General features: G+C 42.4%; 1 protein-coding gene across 2 annotated transcripts in view; it reads right to left on the bottom strand.

The window, feature by feature from the left end:
- Positions 1 to 22,516, bottom strand: part of AMOTL1 (angiomotin like 1) — a 147,724-nt gene that overhangs the window by 13,018 nt on the left and 112,190 nt on the right. For both annotated transcript variants that reach the window (XM_045019665.1, XM_045019661.1), the window contains 2 exons: positions 14,711 to 14,856; positions 6,118 to 6,267 (listed from right to left, as the gene is read on the bottom strand). In XM_045019665.1, the coding sequence (XP_044875600.1) occupies positions 6,118 to 6,267; positions 14,711 to 14,856 (296 nt within the window). The remainder of the gene's footprint in view (positions 1 to 6,117; positions 6,268 to 14,710; positions 14,857 to 22,516) is intronic.

Raw genomic sequence — 22,516 nt, forward strand, 5'->3', positions numbered from 1 at the left:
AGTTGAGGATCTGGCCCCTTGTATCTACTATGATGGCTTAAGCACCAGCTTCAGAATGTCGGTCTCCCTTAGTCATATGAGTTTAGAGAGCATTCTTAATACCAGCTACAGTACCTCTACTGCACTTAACACATTAACGGTATTTCAATCATCATAGCCAGGATGGGTAAGGAATGGTGTCCCTAGCTTCTGTTTGTCAGAGAATGGAGATGGATGGCAGGAGAGAGATCACTTGATCACTGCCTGTTAGGTTCACTCCCTCTGGGGCACCTGGCATTGGCCACTGTCGGTAGACAGGATACCGGGCTAGATGGACCTTTGGTCTGACCCAGTATGGCCATTCTTATGTTCTTATAAGATATAGAAATCAATCCATGAGTGTGGATAAAGCTTTTTTATGTTACGGATAACACTGATGTTTGTTTACGCATTATCTCATTTGGCGTCATCTTTTGAAATGTCAGAGTTATGGGATAAGCAAAACGGCCACAGTGGATGAAAGAACCCGATAGAATAGAAAATTGTTTATCCAAAGCAGGGAAGCTAATGGGGAGTTAAAAGACTTTGGCTCTATTCCTGGCTTTCCCACATGATCTTAGGAGGTGATTTCTGTAGTGTAGAGAGGTTCGTGTGTTTATCTAGCATGCAAAAAGTCCCTAGTTTGAAACTGAGCAGAAATGCTGGTTTTCAGTTTCCACAGGAACTCTCTATGGAACAGTGAAAGTAGGACCGTAGGCAAATTACTTAACCTCTCTGTACCTAAAATGGGGATAACGTTAGTTACCTAATCCATAGGGGATTGTGTGAGAATTAAGGGTTGTAAAGTTCTCCGAGACCTTCAGAGAGAAGACATTATTGAAGTGTTTTATAAAGTATAAGAGTTGCTGCATTTAGTGGCACATAAGATTGTGTCAGAGACAAGGAAACTATGTTGTGCACACCCCTGTTTGTCAACTGTGCCACACCACAAGCTGCCCAGGGCAAGGCAGGCTCTATGTGATGTATCAAAACCATGAAATCAGGGGTGACCGTGTAACCTACACTTCCATTCTCTGGAATTTGTGCCACAAAATACTACAGCCTCCAGTTCTTCGTTTTGGAACCTTTCCTCTTGATGACAGAAAACATGACTTGGGAATGCAGGAGAAGACTTAAGTGAACTTTGGTTTTAGGGTAATACTGACTTTTTTGGAAGACGCTTTCTGGAATAATCCATTATGGAACAATCCTTTGGGGGCAATTGTTGTGATGCTTCACCAGCAAAAACATCAGTTATGCTTCAGATAATGTCAGTCCTGGAAGGTCTGATCATATTTTCACAGAGCAATTCCACTCTAAAAATTGTACCCTGAAACTCCATGTATAGAGTACTTGTGGCACCTTAAAGACTAACAAATTTATTTTAGCATGAGCTTTCGTGAGCTACAGCTCACTTCTTCAGATGCATAGAATGGAACACACAGACAGGAGATATTTATACATACAGAGAACATGAAAAGGTGGAAGTATGCATAACAACAGGAAAAGTCTAATCAATTGAGATGAGCTATCATCAGCAGGAGGAAAAAAAACTTTTTGAAGTGATAATTAAGATGGCCCATAGAAGGTGTGAGGAGAACTTAACATAGGGAAATAGATTCAATTAGTGTAATGACCCAACCATTCCCAGTCTCTGTTTAGGCCAGAGTTAATTGTATCTACACGGCTGCTACTCTGAAACCTGTCATGTATAGAGTGTCTTACTAATTTCAGATCAAAATAAATGACAACCCCGTAAACTCAATCTGGAATACAAAGTTAAGAGGTTCTTTTTTCCCTGGCACGTGCATCACCAACAATAAAGATTGGCCATTTGGAACTTAGTTAATAATTCTGTTGATGATACCTGAGCCAGAACAGAATCTAGCTCATTCTCTCCTAGGTGGACTGGGTCTATAAAGCTCACTGGGGTAAAACGTAGTAAAAGTCTATTTTATTTGGCATGACTCAATATTCCATAGATATGACTGTGATGCACGAATAGCAGGTGTCATTTTATGGAGTGATGGGACTCACCCCACAGTTACAATTAGAGCTAGGTGTTCATCATAAGCTCAGTTTTGGCCCTCTCTCAAATTAAAAAATAAACCAAACATTCATACCAGCCTCCCCTCAAACCTGGCAGGTTAGATGGGAGGCCAAGGCAATTTTTTGAAGTGAAAATCTGAAGGGAAAAAGTGTTCCAGAATTATGACACTTTAAACATGGTGCTAATTACAATTCCAACCCACTAAGTGTAGTAGCCTGCCCAGTATTTATGCATTTATCCCCCCAACATCCCTGTGAAGTAGAGAAATATTTGCAGATTTCCCACCTTCCCGGTAAAAACTGAGGCACAAAGAGATTGAGCAACTTGTGATCACACAGAGAGTCTGTGGCAAAGCCAGAGATTGACCCTAGATCCTCTGAACCCAAGTCCAGTGCCTGACCCAGAAGCCCATTCTGATTACACCATAGACTGATGTGGCTCTCTGATATTCAAACACTGAAAACAAGATTTTTTTTTTAATGTTACTTAACTGCAACTATCTTCTCTTTTGGGGCCGTGATCCACCTCTCACACTAGTTTTACACCGTTATAACCCCATTTAAGTCAATGGAGTTACTCCTGATTTACCCCCATGTAGCTAGGAGCAGAATCAGGTCCTTTCCTTTTAAGCAAAACACTGTGTAGCAGTGGGTCCATTTGCCACAAGTCTTAGTAATAACAAGCCCTGATTACAGTAGGGTTCTGGCAGCAGCAGTGTTTCTCGACAGTGGGAAATGTGTGAACTTTCTAAGTTAAAATTACATGTCATGCCTCAGTTATGTTCCTTTTTACACCCTTCAGCTGTTTTTCTCAAATGGTGCCTTACTGCACTAGTATATCCATTCGCTGACCCTCAGCAGCCAGTAGTCACATGTTCTGATCTCAGTGCTGGCTGCCAGCTGGGAATTCTCTCTGCAAACTCTTCAATACTTTTTCTTTGTCATGAACTAATCTACTCCCCAAAATAACATTACGATTTGTTTTGAGAAGGAGGTGATAAGTGAAGGCGATAGAGGCGGTTACTTACCTAGATGAGTAACTGTCAGACAGTTGAACTACGCATAAAAGTACACGCTCAAACACATAGGCGCAGCGCTCCCAAAGAGAACCATGAGATCCCGGGGAACATTCATAGAATCAGGTCTCTGCACATCCATCCCATTCTGTTTTTAACCCATATATACATAATTTACTGGAGTAGCAGAAGAAATGGTCCTTTGTAATTATGTAAATTATTCTGAATTTGTGCACATGTATGTCCATACACCAAATCAATGTCATGTTACATCAGAAAATGCTATTAAATGCTGTTTGAGTGTTTGGTTCTATAGGATCCGATTTGATAGTAACTTGCATTTTCAGTAAAAGTCCATCAGAAAAACTTTGGGCCAGATCCTTAGCAGGTGTAAATCCTAAAGCTTTATAAATGGTGTGGTTGAATTGTGAAGTGTTTAAGTGTCTGGAATTGCCAAAGTTAAGGCTGGAGAGTGTATGAATTCCTTACTTACATTGGCCCCAGTTCAGGACCTTAACTCCACTCTGTAGTGACACTGTGCAATAACCATATGATGACAGCTAAGGAATTTTAGTGCTTAGTCCCAAATTAGACTGATTTTTGAAGCACATTTGATTTTTTTTGCTTTCCTTCCCCACCCCAGCCCACTCACTCTTTCACCACCAGGCCGAGTCAAGGTTGTTTGAGTACTCCACTTCTGCATTTCCATACCATCTTTTGATTATGATAAGTTTAGCCTGAAATCTGAATGTCCTGGGTTTATAATGCTTGTTTGGGGGATAACTGCAACATTCCTGTAATGAGTTTTACCCTACATGACTGATATATGTACTCTCAAACCAAACTTCAACTTAACATTGTTTTTGTCAAGGAATTTCCTTGTTGTTGTTTTTTTAATTACAATTTTCAGATATTAAACCCTAAATAGGAAACAAAAGAGAATGTCGCCTTGTGATATTTCTAATGACATGAAGATGTGTAATATCAACCTGAAAACATCTTATTTCTGTATTTATTTTATTTTATTTTAAGTCTTTTATAGCCAGATTCACCAGTGTGCTCTGGTTGCTTTACACTCCCTGGAGCAGCACAAATCAGCCAGAACATACTAGCCAGTACAGATGGGTATACAGCTGCTCTGCACTGCCACAGCTATGCAACAAAGTGGAGTATATTCCCCACTTTTCCTCTACATCCTGTCCCCCGCATTCTCCTGCATCCCTCCCCCCAGCTTCCCCACTCCCTCCATCTTCCCCTGCACACACAGACACACACACACCTGTTTCCCACTCACTCCTTCAACCCCTACATTCCTCTGCATGCACCTGTACACACATACAGAGTTTTCCCCATCTACCCTCCCTGTTGAACAGATCTGGTGCAAAGGGTAGTTTTTGAAAAGTAATTTTGGGGAGGATACACTGTATTCTCCATCGATATGAAAGCAGTTGAATCCCTACTTTCAGTGCAAAACTACACTCAACCTTAACTATGAAGCCGTAACTAGTGTCTCCCCAGCATCTGGAGAGAGCCAAGCATCATCAAGCAAAAGTGGTGGAGAAAAAATAAATAATCCTCTATTTAAAATCAGCAATGAAAACGGCTTTTCTAAGTGAAGGATTCATCTAAAATCCAGAAATTTCGACCAGGGTGACCTTTGATATAGTTAAAAATGACTGTCCTGAGTAAAAACCGGAAAAAGTATGTGGTATGTGTCCACTCATGAGTATTAAGCATCCAATTTTCTTCTTCAGTGAGCTTTAAAACTCAACCAGGCGCTCACACAGCTCTAATGCAGGAGCCCTGACAACACCCCATGGAGTCAAGGAACTCTTGAATCTCTCTAGAGGGACTGGTTTAAAAAAAATAAAAATCCTAAGAATATGAGAATTGTCCAAAATGCTCCTGTATTTGTTTAGCTTGTCATTGAGCTGGTTTGCTTTTTGGTATATTTAGCAACCAATGGAGAGTCTTTGCAGGTTTTACATCAAGGCAAGCACATGTAGGGTCAGGACTATAGGAGTTTAGTGAGTGCTATATGAATAGTCACACGGCGCAGGCCTGATCAGCAGTCTGTCATCATGTACTTTGCAATCTAACCTCAGCACCTGCCTTAAGGACTCTCAATAGGGACACAACAAAGGGCCCCTCCCTGAAAACAGTCAACCCCCAGATACTCAGATCTGTAAGTGAGAGCACGTCAGCTGAACTCAGCTGTCACAATGCTGCAGAGGGAGAGACGTGGTCCCTCTTATAACTAGGACTCAGCCAGGCAGGGCTTTAAGGATCATAATAAATTTTGCCTAGAAACAAATAAAGAGGCAGGGCAGCCGTTGAAGCACTGGTGTAACATGCAGTTTGCCTAACGCTACTAAGCAAGCTAGCTGTTACATGCTGAATGAGCTGTAGCTTCCAAATGGCTTTCATGGGTAGCCTCACAGAGAGAGAATCCGCATCGTTAATCCAATGTGGAGCTCACAAAAAGACTTAGCTAACTGTGGCAAACATCAGAGAGAAACTCTTGCAGCCACTGCATCAAACCAATGGAAAAAGGCACTTATAGCTCAGTGGTTTGAGCATTGGCCTGCTAAATCCAGGGTTCTGGGTTCAATCCAGGGGGGGCATTTAGGGATCCAGGGCAAAAATCTGCCTGGGGATTGGTCCTGCTTTGAGCGGGGGGCTGGACTAGATGACCTCCTGAGGTCTCTTCCAACCCTGATATTCTATGATATAATGTGCTTTTTATAGCTAACAAAGAACTGCAGAAACAATCAAGGGTTTGGAAGCACCCCCTGACTCAGCCTCACAAAACTGCACTCTCCCACTCACTGAGCGGGGGGAAGGAAATTGTTTTCAATGGTCAAATAAAATACCATTCTTGTTTCTATTATCAACAGGGTGGCAAAGGGTGAGAGGGCATCATTCTTCCTATTCTCATTGCCAAGACACATTCTGGAGGTAATGCCAGGGGGACAGGGCATGAAATAGTCCATCCTTGTTTACCCTTGTGGCCCACAACCAATCAGCCTCTCACCTGCTGCATCCTCAGCGAATCCAGCTCCCGCTCCAGCCGTGTGCGCAATCGCCGTTCCATCTGCTCCCGTTTCTCACATGCTGCCTGGAGCTGGGTCAGAGCCTGCTGCAGCTTCTCCACTTTCTCAACATAGGCCTGCTTCTTACGCAACTGGGGGCAGAGCGCAAGCGGAGGGCACAGTGTCATTAACAGAAGAGCAGAAGCCGAACAAATATGACATGAACGTTTATGTCTATGAATCAGGTTGCGATATGATCTCATAAATCACTGGCATGTGCATGCTGCATGTAAATGTAGCTTTTACTGAAGCTAAAACTTCACAGGGAGAAAATTCTGGGTACCAGAGGGCTCTTTAATCTAGTGAAGAAAGGCATGATGAGAACCAGTGGCTGGAAGCTGATTAGAATTTAGCCCACATCTTAGCAGTGAGGTGATTAATCACCTGGATGAAGTACCAAGGGAAGTGGCGGATTCTCTATCTACTGATGTTTTCAAAACAAGATCTATGCTTTAGTCAAACAAAAGTTATCAGGATCAATAAGGGGATAACTTGGTGAAATTTAATTGACCTGTGATATACAGGAGTTCAGACTAGATGATCGAATGGTCCCTTTTAGCCTTCAACTCTATGACTCTAGAAATAAATCTTAACCCTGTATATCTGCATGTTCCAGTCCCTGATGGTGGGAAAGGCATCTGCAGACCCTTAGCTGAAGGTGTACATCTGCTGGATGGTTTCCAGATGTTTTCTTGCCTTCCAAGGGATAGGTAATACAGATGTATATGGGTGACTGTTAGTATCACATGCACTGAGTGATTTATAGGCCCACTGTTACATGAGGATTCTGCAACCTGGCATTTTATAGCCTGAGATTAATCCTGATTTGCTCAAGTACATACCCTAACAGGAGTTTGTGGGAGTGGACCGCAGACTTTTTTTGTGGCCTTTTAGGCAAGCAAGTGGATGCAGACATTAGGTGTATCGCTATCTAAGCCATTATTCTTGCAGCCTCCCACTGTGCTACAGAAGTGGTAATTGCAGGACAACAAGGTAAAATGATATTAATCCATGGCAGGGATTAACATGCCTTAGAACCTTTGGGGAAGAGTTCAGATAGGCCACAGACAGCCCAAGGCACATGTTAGTGAGAAGGGCATCAAAGCCTTTTGTGAAAACTGATCCTAGGGAAGCAATTAGGACAAAAAATGGGCCTGATCCTGAGGTGTAGTGAAGTCAGTTGGAGTTGCAATTGCTCAGCGCCTCTCAGGATCAGTCCCAGTGTAATCCAAAATGAAAATTGTTTCTATCAAGAGTGACTGATACAATCCTCTTTTCCCTGGAGCTAGGATGCTAACCCAAAACTTGCATGCATATCACTTTGACTGCTGCAGTCAAGACTTCACCCTGCAGCTGAAATGCCTCTCTCTGGTGAGATATCGTGTCCTTGTTCTTCCATCCCCACAACGTAAACATTTAATCCCCTTCAAAACATACCTGCTTTGTTGTACAGAAAAAATCAATTTGCATAAAGCAAGGCTGCAAATCCAAACCAATTAAAAACATTCCTAGCCAGACTGAAAAGTTCACTCGGCCCAGGAGTTGGAGTTAGATAGTTTGCATTTTGTTAAATATGGACTTTACAGAGATCAGTGTGATTATTGCCACTTGATAGATATGAAACTGAGGCAGAGAGGTTAATATGACTTTAGTTACAATATGAGGTTAATATGACTATCCAAAGTCACAGCTAATTCCTAGCATATGCAGGATTCCTGGCTTCTAGTCTAGATACACAGGCACTCCCACTCTTCCTCATTTATTTGTGCTCATGTGGCTTTGGTTCTTTGCACAGTTTACAGTCCAAATAGGAGGTTGAAAGACTAATGTTTAACACAGTTCTTGTTAGAGGAGTGCTCTATAAAGAGACATGTCTGTATACTTGTAAAGAGGAAACCGTAGTTTTCCAGTTTCATAAATATTTTCAAGAGTTCAATATTTTTGCCCCTCTCAAATCAGGACAAAAAGTCAAAATCTTAAACTTTTGCAAACTGGAAAACCAATTTGTTTTCCATTTCAGGTCAATGGAATTGTTTCTGTATGATAATTTCAACATATTTCATTTTGATTTTGACCTTCTTTTCACATGTAGATGTGGATATCTGCAGATATAAAGTGGATATCTGCACATTTGCAGGGCTCTACAAGTCACCTCTTAACATTCTCTTGAATAAACTAAATAGATTGAGCTCTTTAGTCTCCCACCGTAGGCTATGTTTTCTAGACCTCAAATAATTTTTGTAGCTCTTTTCTGAACCCTTTCCAATTTTTCAACATCTTTTGTGAAGTGCAGACACTAGACTGGACACTATTCCAGTAATGTTCTCACTACTGCCATATACAGAGTTAATACTAACTTCATATTTTAAAATAAAATCTTTCTATTAACAGGCATTCCATATAATGTAGATTTACACAGCAGGTTTTTTACATTTTTTAAACGTTTCATTAATAGTTTTGAGTCATGCTTGCCCTGGTTTACTACAAAAAGCTTTTTAACTTAACTACCGGTATGATGGTTGGCAATATAAGAAATCCATTGAGATTTACAAAGATCTGCAGGTGGTAAAACCTTAATAAAAGTGTAGATTTTCCCTAAAGTATTTTTTCTTTCATTCCATATATTCCAAATTTCTTAAACAAGAAGTTTTTTATGTATGTGGTCCAAAACTTCAGAAATGGTTATCTTAACATGTCTCGTGTCAGGCAACCAAAAAGTGAGACACACAAGATCAGTGCGCTCTTTTGAAAGTGTCATTTAATTTTGTGACTAGAAACAAACAAAAGGTGGAAGAATGGAAGTATTTAATAGCTCATCGTACAAATGGATGGTAGAGCAACAGAAAGGCTCAGTGATTTGCCCACAGGAAGCCTACTGCCTTCATTGACCATCCCTTCTCCATTTGTTTTGCCATCCAGACTGTTCCTTTATTTGTTCATTTTGTAACTAAGACGTCAATGGCAAAACTCCCATTGATTTCAAGGGGAACAGTACTGAGAATATAATTTACATATTCCATGTTACTTTAATATTGTGAGTTCAAAAATAGATGGATTAGTATTCTAAAATAAAGTAATAATAATACTTAGCAGTTGCACATAGCACTTTACATCGTCAAGAGTATGTACAATGCTGATTAATGTAATCATTAGGTTTGAAATACCTAGATTATTTGGCACCATTGCTTCCAACTGAATTGCATGCACTTTGCTGCTTCTGAATCTTACAGATGAGACCTCAGAAAGTACTTAGAAGGCCCTTATCACAGCAGTATCTGAGCATGTCACAATCTGTAGTGTATTCACCCTCACAACACACCTACAAGATCTTTATCAAGCATTCTTAGAACTATAATACTCACCTGGGGAAGTGAGGAAACAGATTGACAGAGTGAGATGGGTACCCAGAAGTCACTTATTACAGGACAGGCCAAACAAGGAAAACAGAACACCACTGGCCATCACGTACAGCCCCCAGCTAAAACCTCTCCAGCATATCATCAACAATCTACAACATATCCTGAAAAATGATCCCTCACTCTCACAGACCTTGGGAGGCAGGCCAGTCCTTGCTTACAGACAGCCCCCCAACCTAAAGCAAATACTCACCAGCAACTACACACCACACCGCAGGAACCAATCCCTGTAACAAACCCCGTTGCCTTCTCTGTCCCCATATCTACTCTAGCGACACCACCAGAGGACCCAACCACATCAGTCACACCATCAGGTCCTGGTTCTCATGAGAGACTTCAATCACCCTGATATCTGCTGGAAGAGCAATATAGTGGTGCAAAGACAATCCAGGAAGTTTTTGGAAAGTGTAGGGGACTATTTCCTGGTGCAAGTGCTGGAGGAACCAACTAGGGGCAGAGCTCTTCTTGACCTGCTGCTCACAAACTGGGAAGAATTAGTAGGGAAAGCAAAAGTGGAAGGGAACCTGGGAGGCAGTGACCATGAGATGGTCGAGTTCAGGATCCTGACACAAGGAAGAAAGGAGAGCAGCAGAATACGGACCCTGGACTTCAGAAAAGCAGACTTTGACTCCCTCAGGGAACTGATGGGCAGGATCCCCTGGGAGAATAACATGACGGGGAAAGGAGTCCAGGAGAGCTGGCTGTATATTAAAGAATCCTTATTGAGGTTGTAGGAACAAACCATCCCGATGTGTAGAAAGAATAGTAAATATGGCAGGCGACCAGCTTGGCTTAACAGTGAAATCCTTGCTGATCTTAAATACAAAAAAGAAGCTTAAAGAAGTGGAAGATTGGACAAATGACCAGGGAGTATAAAAATATTGCTCAGGAGTGAAATGCAGGAGTGAAATCAGGAAGGCCAAATCACACTTGGAGTTGCAGCTAGCAAGAGATGTTAAGAGTAACAAGAAGGGTTTCTTCAGCTATGTTAGCAACAAGAAGAAAGTCAAGGAAAGTGTGGGCCCCTTACTGAATGAGGGAGGCAACCTAGTGACAGAGAATGTGGAAAAAGCTTATGTACTCAATGCTTTTTTTGCCTCTGTCTTCATGAACAAGGGCAGCTCCCAGACTGCTGCACTGGGCAGCACAGCATAGGGAGGAGGTTACCAGCCCTCTGTGGAGAAAGAAGTAGTTTGGGACTATTTAGAAAAGTTGAACGAGCACAAGTCCATGGGGCTGGATGCGCTGCATCCGAGGGTGCTAAAGGAGTTGGCAGATGTGATTGCAGAGCCATTGGCCATTATCTTTGAAAACTCACGGTGATTGGGGGAGGTCCCAGATGACTGGGAAAAGGCTAATGTAGTGCCCATCTTTAAAAAAGGGAAGGAGGAGGATCTGGGGAACTACAGGCCAGTCAGCCTCACCTCAGTCCCTGGAAAAATCATGGAGCAGGTCCTCTAGAAATCAAGTCTGAAGCACTTAGAGGAGAGGAAAGTGATCAGGAACAGTCAGCATGGATTCACCAAGGGCAAGTCATGCTTGACTAACCTAACTGCCTTCTATGACGAGTTAACTGGCTCTGTGCATGAGGGGAAAGCAGTGGATTTGTTATTCCTTGACTTTAGCAAAGCTTTTAATACGGTCTCCCACAGTATTCTTGCCAGCAAGTTCAAGAAGTATGGGCTGGATGAATGGACTATAAGGTGGATAGAAAGCTGGCTAGATGATCGGGCTCAACAGGTAGTGATCAATGGCTCCATGTCTAGTTGGCAGCCGGCATCAAGCAGAGTGCTCCAAGGGTCGGTCCTGGGGCTGGTTCTGTTCAATATCTTCATTAATGATCTGCAGGATGGCGTGGACTGCACCCTCAGCAAGTTTGCAGATGACACTAAACTGGAAGGAGTGGTAGATATGCTGGAGGGTAGGGATAGGATACAGAGAGACCTAGACAAATTAGAGGATTGGGCCAAAAGAAATCTGATGAGGTTCAACAAGGACAAGTGCAGAGTCCTGCACTTAGGATGGAAGAATCCCATGCACTGCTACAGACTAGGGATTGAATGGCTAGGCAGCAGTTCTGAAGAAAAAGACTTAAGGGTTACAGTGGATGAGAAGCTGGATATGAGTCAACAGTGTGTCCTTGTCGCCAAGAAGGCTAATGGCATTTTGGGCTGTATAAGTAGGGGCATTGCCAGCAGATCGAGGGATGTGATCATTCCCCTCTATTCGACATTGGTGAGGCCTCATCTGGAGTACTGTGTCCAGTTTTGGGCCCCATGCTATAAGAAGGATGTGGAAAAATTGGAAAGAGTCCAGCGGAGGGCAACAAAAATGATTAGGGGGCTGGAGCACATGACTTATGAGAAGAGGCTGAGGGAACTGGGATTGTTTAGTCTGCAGAAGAGAAGAATGAGGGGGGGATTTGATAGCTGCTTTCAACTACCTGAAAGGGGGTTCCAAAAAGTTCTCACTGGTAGCAGTTGTCAGAACAAGGAGTAGTGGTCTCAAGTTGCAGTGGGGGAGGTTTAGGTTGGATATTAGGAAAAACTTTTTCACTAGGAGGAAGGGTTACCTAGGGAGGTGGTGGAATCTCCTTCCTTAGAGGTTTTTAAGGTCAGGCTTGACAAAGCCCTGGCTGGGATGATTTAGTTGGGGATTGGTCCTGCTTTGAGCAGGGGGTTGGACTAGATGACCTCCTGAGGTCCCTTCCAACCCTGATATTCTATGGTTCTGTGATCAGAGGCTCATTCACCTGCATATCTACTAATGTGATATATGCCATCATTTGACAGCAAATGCCCCTCTGCCATGTACATTGACCAAACCGGACAGTCTCTATGTAAAAGAATAAATGGACACAAATCAGACATCAACATGGTAACATACAAAAGCCAGTAGGAGAACACTTCAGTCTCCCTGGACATTAAATGACAGATTTAAAAGTAGCCATCCTGCAACAAAAAAACTTCAAAAACAGACTTCAAAGAGAAACTGCAGTTTGCAAACTTAACATCATTAATTTGGGCTTGAATAGGGACTGGGAGTGGCTGGCTCACTACAAAAGCAATTTTCCCTCTCTTGGTATTGACACCTCCTCATCAATTATTGGGAGTAGACCAAATTCAACCTGATTGAATTGGCCTTGTCATCACTGGTTCTCCACTTGTAAGGTAACTCCCTTCTCTTCATGTGCCAGTATATTTATGCCTGTTTTACCCACGAAAGCTTATGCCCAATAAATGTTAGTTTTTAAGGTGCCACCGGACTCCTTGTTGTTTTTGAGGATACAGACTAACCTGGCTACCCCTCTGATACTTTAAAAATATGGGCCAGCCAGACTAAGTGACTTGCCTAAAGTCACACAGGAACTCTGTGGCAGAGCAGTGAATTGTGCCTGGATCTCCCAAGTCCTAGCTAGTGCCCAAACCACTGAACAACCCTTCCTCTCACCAAGGTCTGATCTGCTCTGCTCTGTATAGACATTCAAAATCCCATAGTCTTTTTATCCTTATTCAGAATTTCTCTCTTTCCACTGTTCTTAGGTAAGACCTGAAAGGCCAATTATGATAATCTAGTCTGATCTCCTGCATAACACAGGCCATAAAATTTCACCAAGTGATTCCTGCATCAAGCTCAAAAATTCCGATTGGGATATAGCAGATCTTTTAGAAAGACATCCAATCTTGATTTAAACACTTCAAATGATGGAGAAACTAGAACCCCCGTAGGTAAATTGCTCCAATGGTTAATTACCTTCACTGTTAAAAATGTGCACCTTAATTCTAGTCTGAATTTGTCTAGTTTCATCTTCAGCTACTGGATCCTGTTATGCTTTTGTCTGTCTGCTAGATTAAAGAGCCCTCTATTATCAGAAATGTTCTCCCTATGTAAGTACATCTACATGATGATGTAAGTATTCTGACACTGTGGCCAAATCGCTTCTTAAACAATGCTTGGGTAATCTAAATAGATTGATCTTCTTTAGTCTCATTGTAAGGTAGGTTTTCCAGACCTCATATAACTCTTGTAGCTCTTTTCAGAACCCTGCAAACTTTATCAGCAATGTTTTTATGTTCTCATCCAAATCATTGACAAAGATATTGAATAGCACTGGACCAAGAACAGATCAACTAGAAACATCCTCATTGGATGACTAATCCCCATGTACAATGATTTTTTGTGATCCATCAGTTAACCACTTTTTAATCCATTTAATAAGGGCTACACTGATTTTGTATGCTAATTTTTAATCAGAATGTTGTGCAATACTAAGTCAAATGTCTTACACAAGTCTGAATACATTATTTTAAACTCAACTAATCTCGTAATCTCATCAAATAATATGTTTGTTTGACAATCTGTATTCCATAAAATCATATTGATTTGCATTAATTATGCGACCATTCTTTAATTCTTTACTGATTGCACCCAATTAGTCTTTCCAAGATTTTGCCCATGACTGATGTCAAGCTAACCAGCCTATACTTACCAATGTTAATCCTGTATAAATGTTGGGACATTAGCTTTTTTCAGTCCTTTGGAACTTCACCAGTATTCAAAGATTTGTTAAATACCAGAGCGCCTCAGCAATTTCTTTTATCCTGAATGCAAGTTATCTGGTTCTGTTGTACTGAGTTCTGTGAACTGATTAACTGGCTGACTGCCACCCTTCATTCCAGAGATTACTGTATTTCTGTGGTGCAGCGTGTGTGTTTATATACACATACACACGCTATATGTATGCACTTTGGGATTCTTTGAGAAGAAATGGACTATACCCATATAAGATATTTTCTCATGAATTACACAAGTCCTAAATTAGTAGATAGGGTATCCTAAAGAGAAAGAAGCCTATGTCCTAACATTACGTTAGCCATCAGCTGGTGAAATATGGTCAAGCTTTTGGTTATACAGAAAGCATCTATGATTGTCCTGCCATATCCTGCCTGGCTCAATGTTTTATAATTGTTTTCTGTTTGGAAGGATCTGGGGAAGAGGGGGGCTGCCACCCTTGTGCTGGAAAGGGTTAAGGAGCTGGACTGAATTACAGCTGTAAAATGAATACTAAATACAAGCAATCATTTGCAGCAAAGCAGAGGGAATGATGCCCTCATCTCACCTCCTCTTCCAGTTTGATGACCTTGGCTTGAGCATTGTTCAGTGCCTGGTCCAGGATTTCGATGTGTCTTCGCTGATCCTCACTGGCAGAGCGCACGGCTGCCAATTCCATTTCCAGCTTCTCCCTCTCCTTCAAGTGCTCTTTGTCTGGAAGAGAGACAAGAACAAGAGCAGCTCTATCAGAACAGTGCATAGACTCTGGGCCCGGTGCCAGAGGTAAGTTGGCACCATGTTAAAAAACCAAAAACTAAGCAAAGCAACAGAGGGTTGGGCTACTCCAGAACAGTGCCTGAGATTCAACTGTGCAGTGGTGTGATGGGCAGTCTCTCATATGCCAGAACTCACTAGCCCACAGCCTGGCTTTACGTTACTGGTGATGTTAGAGGTAAATGACTGATCAGGTCCCTTTGAAATCACTGAATGGAAGATGCTACATACAGAAAGTGCAAAGGTGTCATAGAGTAAATGCAAATGATACTGTATTCAGTCCATGGCAAAACAAATGAGTGGATAGCTGAAGAGCTCCAGAGAGGGCACCTGACAATCCCTAAATGTATCTGTTTTGATGGCTGCTGTATATAGACTCCAGCCTGCCATTGGTGTGCCACAGCGTTTCACAAAATGAAAGGGCAAAGGTGACCAAATTAAACGGGGGCGAGGCTTCCTTTTTTCGAAAACTAGCCAAAAGAACAGAATCACTTCTCACTACATTGCCAGCACAAAGCTGCTTCTCTGCCTCTGCCAAGGGATAATAAGCAAAGACCTTTTACTTTCTAGGAAATAATCCAAACCTGCCCAAACACGAAGTCAGGATGCACCAGCAGAAAGGATCTCAGTGTTTCATTAGCCGGACAGGGGAGCTGATCAAAGTGCCTCACTGACCTGAGCTCAGAATCCTCACCTTCTAATGAACCCTACTGAACCTGTGATTTTATTATTTAAAGGGAAAGGAAGGTAACCTCCAGGAACTGGCATTCTCTTGACCTATAGCCCCTGCATAGCCATAGGACCCGCAATAGGGATTTGTAGAAGCAGTTCCAGGAAAGAGAATTTAATCGTTAGTCCCACTTGGGCTCTAGTTGATCCTCTAGTCCAGCATGACCTCTGTGCCCTTCAGCCCTGCTGTGACTGCCAGTGAACTGGCTCTTCTCCTACTACGTGACTGTTCAGATGCCAGTAGTGAGTGATCCCTTCCTTCACAACAAACGTACCAGAAACCACCCATGCAGGCAGCCCTGATGGCAGAGCAAACAAAGCAGTGTCAGACCTCTGGCATGGGTGTGACCCTCTCTATTGCCAGATCTAATTTCACCATTACAGCCAGCCGAAAAGTAGACACATTTTCTGCAAAAATTTCCTCCTCCCTTTTTTTTTTTTTACAAAATTTCAAATTTTCAAAATTAAAAATGACTTAAAAAAAATCAAATTTCACAACCAGCTGTGCCCATGATCTTTCCTTTAACAAGATGGCAACAAGATCTAAACAACAATTCATAGGCCTACGTAGCATCTTTGTTGGCTAGCTGCCTATTGAGAGTATAATGTCAATTAATTACAGCCCAGACTCACCTAAGAAACCCTTCCTGTGAATGTAAGTGGAGCTACCTGCACATAAAGTTGGCTGCTGGATTGTCTCTTACCTGGGGGGGGGAGGGGAGTTAATTTTTAAAGCTGCGTGGAAAACAGAAGTTCTGTTCTACAAAGAATTTCAAAATCTGGCTTCATTCTGAATCTGAATGAAAATCAATAATTTTGAAATTCTCTGCCAAGGAAAATATGCAAAAAGTTAATTTCAGATCAATTGAAGCATTTTGTTCAGTTTGATTTTGACCCTTTTTCTTTTGTATTATAACATATCACATCACACAACGCAAAATTAAAAAACTCAAACAGGCATGTTTAAAAAAATTCAAAATGTTTTGTTCTGAAAATATCAAAACAGCCTGGTAATTACAGTTAATCATTAGACTATCAGACAACACTTGACAGGGCTCTCGGGCTTCAAGTGCCAAAACCTTTTATTATATAGTAGGGCTGTTGATTAATTGCAGTTAACTCATGCAATTAACTCAAAAAAATTAACTGCGGTTAAAAAATTAATTGTGATTAATCGCACCATTAAAAAATTGGAATACCAATTGAAATTTATTCAATATTTTTGGATTTTTTTCTACATTTTCAAATATATTGATTCCTATTACAAGACAGAATACAAAGTGTACAGTGCTTATTTTATGTTATTTTTATTACAAATATTTGCACTTTAAAAATGATAAAAGAAATAGTACTTTTCAATTCACCTCATACAAGTACTGTATTGCAATCTCTATCGTGAAAGTGTAAGTTACAAATGTAGATTTTTTGTTACATAACTGAACTCAAAAACAAAACAATGTAAAACTTTAGATCCTACAAGTCCACTCAGTCCTACTTGTTCAGCCAATCGCTAAAACATGCAAGTTTGTTTACATTAACGAGAGATACTGATGCCTGCTTCTTATTTACAATGTCACCTGAAAGTAAGAACAGACATTTGCATGGCACTTTTGTAGCCGATGTTGCAAGGTATTTATGTGCCAGATATGCTAAACATTCTGGAGGAAATACTTCCATGCTGATGACGTTTGTTAAAAAAATAGTGCGTTAATTAAATTTGTCACTGAACTCCTTGGGGGAGAATTGTATGTCCCCTGCTCTGTTTTACCCGCATTCTGCCATATATTTCATGTTATAGCAGTCTCAGCTGATGACCCAGCACATGTTGTTTGAGTTACGAACACTGTCACTGCAGATTTGACAAAACGTAAAGAAGGTACCAATGTGAGATTTCTAAAAATAGCTACAGCACTCGACCCAACATATTGTGTTCACCTATGCGTCTGATAATTCTGTTCTTTAGTATAATTTCAACCAATTTACCTGGTAGTAACGTCTGACTTACTGGCCTGTAATTGCCAGGATCACCTCTAGAGGCTCCTTTAAAAATTGGCATCATATTAGCTATCCTCCAGTCATCTGGTACAGAGGTTGATTAAAGTGATAGATTACATACCAACTAATAGTTCTGCAGTTTCATATCTGAGTTCCTTCAGAACTCCTGGGTGAATCTAATCCTGGTGATTTATTACTGCTTAATTTATCAACTTGTTTCAAAACCTCCTCTACTGACACCTCAATCTCGGACAATTCCTCAGATTTATCACCTAAAAAGAATGGCTCAAGTATGGGAATCGATGCAAAGAATTCATTTAGCTTCTTCGCAACTGCCTGGTCTTCCTTGAGTGCTACTTTAGCACCTTAATCGTCCAGTGGCCCATTGATTGTTTGGCACGCTTCCTGCTTCTAATGTACTTTACATTTTTTTGCTGTTAGTTTTTGTGTCTTTTGCTAGCTGCTCTTCAAATTCTTTTTTGGCCTGCCTAATTATACTTTTACACTTGACTTGCCAATGTTTATGCTCCTTCCTATTTTCCTCACTAGGATTTGACTTCCAATTTTTAAAGGATGACTTTTTGCCTCTAACTGCCTCTTTTATTCTGCTATTTAGCCATGGTGGCAATTTTTTGGTCATCTTACTGGTTTTTTATTAGGGGTATACATATAGTTTGAGCTTCTATTATGGTGTTTTTAAAAGGTTTCCATGAAGCTTGGAGATATTTCAATTTTGTGACTGTTCCTTCTAATATCTATTTAACTTATTTCCTCATTGTTGCATAGATTCCCTTTTTGAAGTTAAATGCTACTGGGGTGTTCTTCTTTGGTATTTTCCTCTCTACAAGGATGATAAATTGAATTACATTATGGTAGCTATTACAAAGCAATTCAGCTATACTCACTTCTTAAAGCAGATCCTGTGCTCCACTTAGGCCTAATCAAGAATCGCCTCTCCCCATGTGGGTTCTAGGACTAGCTGCTCCAAGTAGTCATTAATAGTGACTAGAAATTTTATCTCTGCATTTCATCCTGAGGTGACATGTAGCTAGTCACTATGGGGAGTAACTAGCTCTCATTATTACTGGGTTTTCTGTTTTTGTAGCCTCTCTCATCTCCCTGACCATTTCCTAATCCCCATCACCATCCTGGTCGGGTGGGCGGTAGTATATTTCTACTTCTACACTCCCGTTCAAGCATGGAATTTCTATCTGTAGAGATTCTGTGATACAGTTTGATTCATGTAAGATTTTTACTGTATTTGATTCTATGTTTTCTTTCAGATATAGTGCCACTCCCCCACCAGCTCAACCTATGCTGTCATTCCTATATATTTTGTACCCTAGTATTACTATCTCCCATTGATTATCATTGTTCCACCAAGTTTCTGTGAAGCCGAAATATGAATGCTATTTAGGCCCCCTGGCATTAAACTGTCATGTGCTAAGAGTTAGTTGGATCAACTCTGGCTTTAAAAGCAATACAGTACATTGGCAACACATATAAAAACAAGTCTTGGACCTGCTCTACCGTCTTGCACCTGAAGAACTCAAAACATTTTACCCACTGTGACAGACCCAGGCCAGTGGGGTACAGGAGTCTGGTAGAGGGCAAATATACTGGTCACTGGATGAGTAGTTTTCTGTTCCCTGAGTGACCAGGGCAGGGGCTGCACTAGAGTAATCAGGAACCTGCTAGAACCAATTCAGGCAGACAGGCTGATTAGATCACCTGCAGCCAATCAAGGCAGGCTAATCAGGGCACCTGGGTTTAAAAGGAGCTCACTCCAGTCAGGCGAGGAGGAGCCAGAGGAGAGGAAGTGTGTGTGAGGAGCTGGGAGCAAGAGGCACAAGGAGCTGAGAGTGAGAGGGTGTGCTGCTGGAGGACTAAGGACTACAAGCGTTATCAGATAGCAGGAGGAAGGTCCTGTGGTGAGGATAAAGAAGGTGTTGGGAGGAGGCCATGGGGAAGTAGCCCAGGGAGTTGTAGCCGTCATGCGGCTGTTACAGGAGGCATTATAGACAGCTGCAATCCACAGGGCCCTGGGCTGGAACCCGGAGTAGAGGGCGGGACCAGGTTCCCCCCAAACCTCCCAACTCCTGATCAGACACAGGAGAAGTTGACCCAGTTTATGGGGAAGATCACTGAGGTGAGCAAATCTGCCAATAAGCGCAGGACCCACCAAGGTAGAGGAGGAACTTTGTCACACCACATTGATTCATTAAGCTGTACTTCATCCCATCAGGCAGGGAAGGGATATGCAATATACAAGAGTGATCATCCATTACTAGGCTGGAAAGCACAAGTTATTTAACAGCTCACAAGGATGTTTCACAGCAGATTAGGCCGTCATTTAACTTTTGCTTGAAAAATGGTGACTGCACCTTCTATATTTATAAGCACTTTCTTTATTTGGTTAGTTCTGGGTAAAAAAGGACTACTTTTAGTTCTTGTCAAGTGCACCTGAAATATCAAAATTATGCTTTAATGAGCTACAACACATGCATCTTCCATAAAAGAAATTGCTTCTGCACTTGGATGTTTACTATGCACTTAATAAACTAATTAATATTTCTGTTGTTCTAATTCAGGGGTGGACAAACTTTTTGGCCTGAGGGCCAAATCCGGGTATGGAAATTGTATGGCGGGCCATGAATGCTCATGAAATTGGGGTTGGGATGTGGGAGGGGTTGAGGGCTCTGGCTGGGGATGTGGGCTCTGGGATGGGGCCAGAAATTAGGAGTTCAGGGTGCAGGAGGGTGCTCTGGCCTGGGGCACGGATGCGGGCTCCGGCTGGGGGTGCGGGCTCTGGAGTGGGTCTGGGGATGAGGGGCTTGGGGTGCAGGAGGGTATTCCAGGCTGGGCCGAGGGGTTCAGAGGCCAGGAGGGGGATCAGGGCTGAGATATGGAGTGTGTGTGTGAGGGCTATGGCTGGGGGTGTGGGCTCTGGGGTGGTGCTGGGGATGAGGGGTTTGGGGTGCAGGAAGGAGCTCTGGGCTTGGACCGAGGGGTTCAGAGGGCGGGAGGGGGATCAGGGCTGGGGAAGGGGATGGTGGCGCAGGGGGGTGACTCAGGGGTGTAGGCTTACCTCAAGCAATTCCCGGAAGCAGCAGCATGTCCCCCCTCTGGCTCCTGCGCAGGCAGGCGGCTCTGCTGCGTGCTGCCCCGTCCGCAGGCACCACCCCTGCAGCTCCCATTGGCTGCAGTTCCTGGCCAAAGGGAGCTGCGGGAGTGGCTCTTGGGGAGGGGGCAACTTGTGGAGCAGAGCCCTCTGCTGCCCCTACACATAGGAGCTGGAGAGGGAACATGCCGCTGCTTCCAGGAGCCACACAGAGCGGCCCCCGACCCTGCTCCCCGGCGCTCAAGACTCAGACTCCACTCCCCAGTGAGAGCTCGAAGGCCAGATTAAAATGGCTGGCAGGCCGGATGCGGCTCACAGGCCATAGTTTGCCCACCCCTGTTGTAATTGGTCAGTATGCTCAGACTGTTAAGGGATGCTTCCCAAATGGCTTCTCTTTTATTGTTATGGTTGGAATTATATAGAGTTCCATCCCCTTCCTTTGATAGTCATCCTTCAACATGCTGAGAATGAGTAGAGCTATTCGGTGTGTTTGGACAGATCAAATGGGGAATACAGTGCAGAGGGCGGGTTAAGGTTCTCTCCAAACACACATCTTGGGCTATATATATTTGTAAATATGGTAATGGGACGCAGTCCTGCATGGGGATATATGATTTAGGATGTATTCAGGGTGAATGCACTGTCATTATTCTACGGAAAGGAGACAGCCCCTCCTCTGGGAAAGTGGGAGGAGGTGGCCCCTCCCCTTCGGGGGAAGGGAAGTGACAGTGGGTGAAGAAGAGGAGAAACAGAGCACCTGGGAGTAAGCAGAGAGAAAGAGGGCAAGGGGAGAGGGCAGACAGATGGATGGCAGGAAGCTGAGACTGAGAGAAACTGAGAACAAGTGGAGAGGCTGAGATTGGGCAGGACAGAGAGGGTCCTATCAGGTTAAAGATGGCTGGTCAAGTCAGTCTGTGTTTAATGGCATGTTCCTGAGTATCCGTCCTGTTTGTTCCTGATCATCAGATCTGGTCATCTGGTCTGATTCATGCTGTCCCAGGGACCCAGAACAGGAGAACCAAAGGTCCTTCAAATCCAGTGGGTCTGATCTAATGTGCACCCCTACAAGCAAGCACCACTGGAGACAAGTCCAGCTCTTCAGGAAATCCTGAGAGGCACTTGAGCTCAAAGACTGACTTGGGCGTCAGACAGAACCCAGTGAGACATCTTGGGAAAGGGGAACCTTGAACTAAAAATAATATAATAAAATTATTATTAATAATAAATAACATATAAACTAATAGCCCGTGCAGACAGAGATAGACACAGATTTTTATTTTATTTAGAGGGTTATATGTCTCTAAATGCACTTAATAGTAATTACAGTATGTGTGTAAATCATTATTATTTTTATTATATATATTATTCATATATTTAGTGTTATTGAAGGTAGGTGGAATCCAGTTTGTTCCAGTTTAAATAAAATCCCTGATATGTTATCTTTTTTATTTTGACAACCAGTTGTATTATCTTGTCTAGTATTACACAATCTTTTATCACAGTGCAACACCCTCCCCCCACAGCTCTCACATGCCAATAGTATTGTACCACCACTGTGATGGACCATTATTAAATTTTGGTCAGTGGTTTTGGGGCAGGGTGACCCTCAATAAATTTCAGATTATAAACACAGTAACTCTACTCGGAGAGGTCAGGTTACAGATACATCTTTTTCTTATGTGTTTGTACAGTGCCTGGCACCATGGAGTCCTGGTCCAGGACTGAGACTGCTAGGTGCTACCACAACACAAATAA

The sequence above is a fragment of the Mauremys mutica genome, chromosome 1, assembly GCF_020497125.1.
Source record: "Mauremys mutica isolate MM-2020 ecotype Southern chromosome 1, ASM2049712v1, whole genome shotgun sequence".
NCBI lineage: Eukaryota > Metazoa > Chordata > Testudines > Geoemydidae > Mauremys > Mauremys mutica.